Genomic DNA, 8,680 nt, shown 5'->3' on the forward strand with positions numbered 1-8,680 from the left:
GAGACTTGGCTTGTGACGCTGATACACGTCACAGCGCAGGGTTTCTATATATACAGTTGCCGCACCATTTTGCCGCATTACAGTAAGCACAGAGAGAAGATACGGCAGGTATACGAGAAGACATTTTTACAAGAACTCTCTCATCGAAAGGTAACTTAAGTCCTTTTTCCTGAGGATTTCGATGCAAACTAATAGAAAAGCGTGGCGTGTTTTGTAACTCGGGTTTTGTTTTCTAACGTGATGTACAAACCGCGGTTCTCTCTGAGCTAGGTTAATGTAGCTGACTAGGCTAGCGTTAGCTCGCTGGCTAACCTATTATAATTACATTGTCATTTGCCGCTGTTTTACAAAAATGTTTAAGATATTAATTTTGTTTTAGTATCGCGAACGGCTTCTCATGTTTCGGATACTTTTTTTGACGCACCCCCGTTTCTTGTTCGTTGAAACCGTGACGTTAGTTCTCTTTTTGTGAGTCATTTTTGCTGAATCATTTTCGCTTCTCGAACAAAGAACCCGGATGTTCTGAAATGGCGTCTGAGCGAGGGAGAGGAACCGTTTGAAAGGCTCGCAAATGCGTCATGTCAGATTATGAATCCATAACGACTTAATTTTTTTTATGTCTCCTAAATTTATAAAGGTTATTTCTGTTTTATTGACATCTAACATTGGACTAGCGTTACTTCGCATATGTATAGAATATTTCAGGTTATGTTTTTATTTTATCTGTTATTAATATTGCCTAATATATTTAGAGTCCTCATTAAACTAGCATGCCTTTTAGTTTTTCAGTAGTAGTGTTAGAAGTGTTTATGTGCATCTAGATTACAATTACTTATTAAATAAGCCAATTTAATTTTTTAATGCAGATTAAACAATGCAGATCTTCGTGAAGACCCTCACTGGCAAGACCATCACCCTTGAGGTTGAGCCAAGTGACACCATTGAGAATGTCAAGGCCAAGATCCAGGACAAAGAAGGCATTCCTCCTGACCAGCAGAGGCTGATCTTCGCTGGCAAGCAGCTGGAAGATGGTCGCACCCTGTCCGACTACAACATCCAGAAGGAGTCCACCCTCCACCTGGTGCTGCGTCTCAGGGGCGGCATGCAGATCTTCGTGAAGACCCTCACTGGCAAGACCATCACCCTTGAGGTTGAGCCAAGCGACACCATTGAGAACGTGAAGGCCAAGATCCAGGACAAAGAAGGCATTCCTCCTGACCAGCAGAGGCTGATCTTCGCTGGCAAGCAGCTGGAAGATGGTCGCACCCTGTCCGACTACAACATCCAGAAGGAGTCCACCCTCCACCTGGTGCTGCGTCTCAGGGGCGGCATGCAGATCTTCGTGAAGACCCTCACTGGCAAGACCATCACCCTTGAGGTTGAGCCAAGCGACACCATTGAGAACGTGAAGGCCAAGATCCAGGACAAGGAAGGCATTCCTCCTGACCAGCAGAGGCTGATCTTCGCTGGCAAGCAGCTGGAAGATGGTCGCACCCTGTCCGACTACAACATCCAGAAGGAGTCCACCCTCCACCTGGTGCTGCGTCTCAGGGGCGGCATGCAGATCTTCGTGAAGACCCTCACTGGCAAGACCATCACCCTTGAGGTTGAGCCAAGCGACACCATTGAGAACGTGAAGGCCAAGATCCAGGACAAGGAAGGCATTCCTCCTGACCAGCAGAGGCTGATCTTCGCTGGCAAGCAGCTGGAAGATGGTCGCACCCTGTCCGACTACAACATCCAGAAGGAGTCCACCCTCCACCTGGTGCTGCGTCTCAGGGGCGGCATGCAGATCTTCGTGAAGACCCTCACTGGCAAGACCATCACCCTTGAGGTTGAGCCAAGCGACACCATTGAGAACGTGAAGGCCAAGATCCAGGACAAGGAAGGCATTCCTCCTGACCAGCAGAGGCTGATCTTCGCTGGCAAGCAGCTGGAAGATGGTCGCACCCTGTCCGACTACAACATCCAGAAGGAGTCCACCCTCCACCTGGTGCTGCGTCTCAGGGGCGGCATGCAGATCTTCGTGAAGACCCTCACTGGCAAGACCATCACCCTTGAGGTTGAGCCAAGTGACACCATTGAGAACGTGAAGGCCAAGATCCAGGACAAAGAAGGCATTCCTCCTGACCAGCAGAGGCTGATCTTCGCTGGCAAGCAGCTGGAAGATGGTCGCACCCTGTCCGACTACAACATCCAGAAGGAGTCCACCCTCCACCTGGTGCTGCGTCTCAGGGGCGGCATGCAGATCTTCGTGAAGACCCTCACTGGCAAGACCATCACCCTTGAGGTTGAGCCAAGTGACACCATTGAGAACGTGAAGGCCAAGATCCAGGACAAAGAAGGCATTCCTCCTGACCAGCAGAGGCTGATCTTCGCTGGCAAGCAGCTGGAAGATGGTCGCACCCTGTCCGACTACAACATCCAGAAGGAGTCCACCCTCCACCTGGTGCTGCGTCTCAGGGGCGGCATGCAGATCTTCGTGAAGACCCTCACTGGCAAGACCATCACCCTTGAGGTTGAGCCAAGTGACACCATTGAGAACGTGAAGGCCAAGATCCAGGACAAAGAAGGCATTCCTCCTGACCAGCAGAGGCTGATCTTCGCTGGCAAGCAGCTGGAAGATGGTCGCACCCTGTCCGACTACAACATCCAGAAGGAGTCCACCCTCCACCTGGTGCTGCGTCTCAGGGGCGGCATGCAGATCTTCGTGAAGACCCTCACTGGCAAGACCATCACCCTTGAGGTTGAGCCAAGCGACACCATTGAGAACGTGAAGGCCAAGATCCAGGACAAAGAAGGCATTCCTCCTGACCAGCAGAGGCTGATCTTCGCTGGCAAGCAGCTGGAAGATGGTCGCACCCTATCTGACTACAACATCCAGAAGGAGTCCACCCTCCACCTGGTGCTGCGTCTCAGGGGCGGACAGTAAATGTCCTGTTGCCCTTGCTTTAGCCAACCCCATTACCAATTCTTTGACTTTCCCTATACCCCACTTTTTTTAAGTTTCCAATCCTTTTTCCACTTTTTTTTATGTTGAACCATAAAGACATAATAAAGTGTTCAGAAGCATTAATTGAATCTCATGTGGTTATTACATCAGCAGGGAAGATTTTAATTAGAATCCTTTACTTACATTGTGAAAGTGAATCTGGGTAATCAAAGGCTTTCTCTGTACTTCTCATATTAGTGATGCATAAAGAAAGTGAAAAACGGAAACCTATACGTTCATAGTACTGACTAAAAACTACAAACCTCTATTTACGTGCATGGCTTTACTTTAGAACAGCTGACTAAGCTTTCTTAATATGATCTATTAATATGTGCTGTAATAATAACAGGCATCACTGATTAATTCATATATATTTGTCAATCTTGCTAATCAAAATGTAGAGATATAATGTAAGCATGTGGGAGATTCTGAGCATTACAGGTGTTTGTGGGGGTGGGGGGGTCACTACTTTACAAATTAAGCTAGAGCTGAATTGAAATTCGAACACCAATAACCATGTTGGGAGTATAAAACAGTCCAGTATTGGAGATTTTATGGGCTTTGTGCCTGAGCATTACAATCACTTTACAGCACAAACCAATCCCTCATTAAATGTGATCTTTGTGTATGGTGTAAAAGATGAGATACTCATTTCTCCACTGAAAAAAAAATATTTTCCATATTCTTAATGATCGTGCCTGTGCAAATGTTGGGTGATATCAAACATGATCACCATGAACTGGAAACAGTGAAATTTTTCAGAGATGTGCAACAGGGTAGGGAATGTACATCCATATCCATATTTAATGTCACATATATGAGCTGTATTTTTGAGTTTTTATTATAATAGAGGGGCGTCTGTGGAATTCATTTTAATTAGCACTTGTGGAGAGACTGCAATAGAAACTGATTTTACTTGCTCTTAATACATTGTTTAAGTGAATATATAAAATACTATGAATTACAGTAATTTTATTCAATACAAAAACACAACTTTGTTTTCTGTCATTTATTCAGCACACAGTTTAGATTCTAGTAGAACTATTTAGATTACCACTTCAGGTGCCTTCTGTAATTTTAGTATTTGACTTGCATGCGACAAAATATTAAGTTCAACTTAAAAGTTGATTTAGTCAAAAGTCTAAATCTAGTCCTAATTGACGCCAATGCTGTTAATAGTCAACAAAATTTCACCTGTAATAGTTTTAACATCTGAAGATCTGTAGGGAGCTTTTCAAGTAAAGTGGAACATATACTTTTATTTTGAAAACAGCACTACAGGTTTTGCTGTGGAAAGCTTCACCACAGCCAGTTTCCTCTACAACTTCTCTGGTGTCACTGACTTCACGTCACACTCACACACACACACACACACATTTTCTAAGCCGCTTCTCTCCCAGGGTCACGGTGGGGTAGGGGGTGCTGGAGCTTCACGTCGCACAGAAAGTGCAAATGCACAGCGGAATTCTTGTTAAACAGCTGAACAGTGACATGTTCTAGATAACTACTAACTCAAGATTTTGAGTACTGCTAGCTCACGTTAACCTCTGATGGCTCCTCATAGTGTGACGTTTCATGGACGTTGCTCATTTGTTCAATCAAGCATTTGTGCACAACTTGAAAGTGGCCTCCACTGCTTTTTCAGAATTTATACATATTTGAATTAAGATGTAAACAAAGTCATTCAGAGGGTTTTGGTGTAAAATGCTTAGTTCTAGAGAAATTGTCAGATAGTTAGAATTGTTCACAGTGGTGGTGATGGGGAACCAGACATCCACCTCTAAAAGCCCCCTCACAGAAGGTCATTAGATGAAATGGGTGTGGATACTCAGTCTAATGTGTGAGACATTGGTTAACAGTAGTTTTGTAATTAACGTTTTGGCTTAAAACATAATAAATGTATTTTAATCTATTCATGGTGGAGGTAAGTGCACGGTGTTCTACAGCAAAATAGTCCCCAAAGAAAACTCAGAAGACTAGGTTCAGTGAATAGTAAGTAAAATGGCTAGATTTGTGGTATAGACATTGTGAGCCCTGGTTCCTTTCACCACCACTATAAAGAAGTCTAAATTTCTCTATACTGAAGTTTCACATCAAACCTCTCTGAATGACATACTTGAATTGCTTACATCTAAGCCAGTTTTGAAGCAAACTCTTCCAAGTAAATATTTTAGCAGTATTGATGGCCCCTTTCCTTCTATTATAATCAATGGGGTCAATTTGAATCTTCCAGACCCCTTGCCACCGATACTTTCATAGCTGATGTTCATTTTCACCCCAAAACACCTGATTCAGCTCATCAGGTAATTGTCAACCAGAGAACATTTTTATTGCTCAAATTTACTCTTTGATGTCTCAGGAGACTTGTGGTGATTCTTCTAAAACTCTTCATAGCAAAATAGAATTATATAAAAAAGAGACTTGAAATACCAGACAGGTAAAGGAGATATGAGAGATGAACTGCAGATGATCATGAGTATAATTATCTCTGCAAATCTGATCTACAGTGTGTGAGTGTATTGGCATCTCAAATAAAACTTAAGACAAGGTAGTTCTGTTTAATAGACACTGTAAGTAGACACAGTTTAAAAACTTCAGCAGCTGCTGTGATATGATCTCCTGAAGTGGCCAGTTGGTATATGTATATATATACACACACACACACACACACACACACACACACACATACATACACTGCTCAAAAAAAATAAAGGAACACTCAAAAAACACATCCTAGATCTGAATGAATGAAATATTCTCATTGAATACTTCTGTTCTGTACAAAGTTGAATGTGCTGACAACAAAATCACACCAGTGGAGGCCTGGATTTGGAGTCACACACAAAATTAAAGTGGAAACACACTACAGGCTGATCCAACTTTGATGTAATGTCCTTAAAACAAGTCAGAATGAGGCTCCGTATTGTGTGTGGCCTCCATGTACCTGTATGACCTGCCTACAACGCCTGGGCATGCTCCTGATGAGGTGGCGGATGGTCTCCTGAGGGATCTCCTCCCAGACCTCGACTAAAGCATTCGCCAACTCCTGGACAGTCTGTGGTGTAACGTGGCGTTGGTGGATGGAGCGAGACATGATGTCCCAGATGTGCTCATTCGGATTCAGGTCTGGGGAACGGGCGGGCCAGTCTATAGCTTCAATGCCTTCATCTTGCAGGTACTGCTGACACACTCCAGCCACATGAGGTCTAGTATTGTCCTGCATTAGGAGGAACCCAGGGCCAACCGCACCAGCATATGGTCTCACAAGGGGTCTGAGGATCTCATCTCGGTAACTAATGGCAGTCAGGCTACCTCTGGCGAGCACATGGAGGGCTGTGCGGCCCTCCAAGGAAATGCCACCCCACACCATTACTGACTCACTGCCAAACCGGTCATGCTGAAGGATGTTGCAGGCAGCAGATCGCTCTCCACGGCGTCTCCAGACTCTGTCACGTCTGTCACATGTGCTCAGTGTGAACCTGCTTTCATCTGTGAAGAGCACAGGGCGCCAGTGGCAAATTTGCCAATCCTGGTGTTCTCTGGCAAATGCCAAGCATCCTGCACGGTGTTGGGCTGTGATCACAACCCCCATCTGTGGACGTCGAGCCCTCATACCATCCTCATGGAGTCGGTTTCTAACCGTTTGTGCAGACACATGCACATTTGTGGCCTGCTGGAGGTCATTTTGCAGGGCTCTGGCAGTGCTCCTCCTGTTCCTCCTTGCACAAAGGCGGAGGTAGCGGTCCTGCTGCTGGGTTGTTGCCCTCCTACGGCCTCCTCCACGTCTCCTGGTGTACTGGCCTGTCTCCTGGTAGCGCCTCCAGCCTCTGGACACTACGCTGACAATCACAGCAAACCTTCTTGCCACAGCTCGTATTGATGTACCATCCTGGATGAGCTGGATGAGCCTCTTGTGTGGGTTGTAGAGTCCGTCTCCTGCTACCACGAGTGTGAAAGCACCACCAACATTCAAAAGTGATCAAAACATCAGCCAGAAAGCAGAAAGGTACTGAGAAGTGGTCTGTGGTCCCCACCTGCAGAACCACTCCTTTATTGAGTGTGTCTTGCTAATTGCCAATAATTTCCACCTGTTGTCTATTCCATTTGCACAACAGCTGTGAAATTGATTGTCAATCAGTGTTGCTTCCTAAGTGGACAGTTTGATTTCACAGAAGTTTGATTTACTTGGAGTTATATTGTGTTGTTTAAGTGTTCCCTTTATGTTTTTTGAGCAGTGTATACAAGGGGAAGGAAAAAAACTTCACTTTCAATGTAAGTCAATGGAACCAGACTTTTTTTCCAAGTATTTTGGGCAATTTCTATGGGTCCATGTAATTTACATACTATGTAAAGCACAACAGTGTGTGTGTGCTCCAGGGACAACGCTGTCCTTTGTTAAGCAGAAGCAGGCTTCCCTTCCCTATTTCGCACATTAATTCATGTACTTAAAATGTTACAACATGGCAGGTCTTAAAGGTTACATCAGTTTCCCAAAATCCACAACCCTGTACCCCGCTGTTCTATGATCAGACAATTCCTAAAGCCAATTTAAAAAGGAGGGAAAATTTAAATAACAAAAACCAGTGCTTCACATTCACACCAAGGGGCAGTTTAGCATTTCGAATTGGCCTGACTGCATGTCGTCGGCCTGTGGGAGGAAACTGATACAGACATGGGGAGAACATGCACGCTCCACACAGAAAGCACCCTGTTCACCTGGCTGGGGAATCGAACTCTGACATTTTCAGCAGTAAATATGTGTGACGTAACCAGTGGTGTCATGCAAATTGATTTTGCTTTTTATTTAATTTTTTATTTTTATTTTTTCTCATTTATTTTTTAAATTAATTAAAAAGCATTATTAGGCTGTGTTGGGCTTAGAAGTGGCATATAACTCTGCAGCTTTTCTCTTTGCACCTCAAATAGTGTGTGTTTTAGCGACGTGGCTCCAAAGCAGCCAACAGCTGTCCGTTCACTATAATGAAAATCCAGCATTTGCTCAAACAATGTATGACTGCAGTATGTATTTTATTTCAAATATAAAAATACAACCTTCACTCTGAAACAAGCACATGTGGCTCTTTACTACGATCAAATTATTATAAATTTAACAAGCATTATTAGAACTATTTTTATTATTATTACTATTTTTAATGGTTTCGGTCTTGAAACCACTTCCTGCATTCCTGTAACACCCGTATAATAATTTGTCTGTGTTGATTTCAGCTTTCCCACTTCACACCAACTTACTCACTGACAAAAATAAAGTCATTTTACCTGATGTGGTGGGTGGCGCGGTGGGCAGCGCTGTTGCCTCGCAGCAAAAAGGGCCTAGTATCAATGCAACCAGAATCCTTTCTGTGTGGACCGTGTTTGTTTTCCCCATGTCTGCGTCAGTTTCCTCCCACAGACCAAAGACATGCATTCAGGCCAACTGAAGACACTAAATTGCCCCAAGGTGTGAATGTGTGAGTGAATGTATATGTCTGTGTGCCTGTCCTGTGATGAACTGGCGACCTGTCCAGGGTGTTTCCTGCTTTCCGCCCAATGATCCGCTGGGATAGGCTCCAGCACCCCCCCTGCGGCCCAGAACGATAAGCGGTTTAGAAAATGTGTGTGTGTGTGTGTGTACTTGTGTATATACTTGTGTATATAAGCATGAGCATGTGTATAAAATTTCACTGATAG

At 44.3% G+C, this 8,680-nt stretch overlaps 1 protein-coding gene across 1 annotated transcript; it reads left to right on the top strand.

Moving 5' to 3' along the window:
- Positions 1-3,076, top strand: ubb (ubiquitin B). Its single transcript, XM_017714860.2, has 2 exons — positions 1-150; positions 867-3,076. The coding sequence occupies exon 2, from the start codon at positions 875-877 to the stop codon at positions 2,930-2,932; it is 2,058 nt and encodes a 685-aa protein (XP_017570349.2). The 5' UTR covers positions 1-150; positions 867-874; the 3' UTR covers positions 2,933-3,076.
- The last annotated feature ends 5,604 nt before the right edge of the window (positions 3,077-8,680 follow it).

Source organism: Pygocentrus nattereri, chromosome 23 (assembly GCF_015220715.1).
Source record: "Pygocentrus nattereri isolate fPygNat1 chromosome 23, fPygNat1.pri, whole genome shotgun sequence".
NCBI lineage: Eukaryota > Metazoa > Chordata > Actinopteri > Characiformes > Serrasalmidae > Pygocentrus > Pygocentrus nattereri.

Excerpts from the sequence above, each read along its gene's own strand:
- ubb (XM_017714860.2), top strand. The coding sequence starts at position 875 with ATGCAGATCTTCGTGAAGACCCTCACTGGCAAGACCATCACCCTTGAG.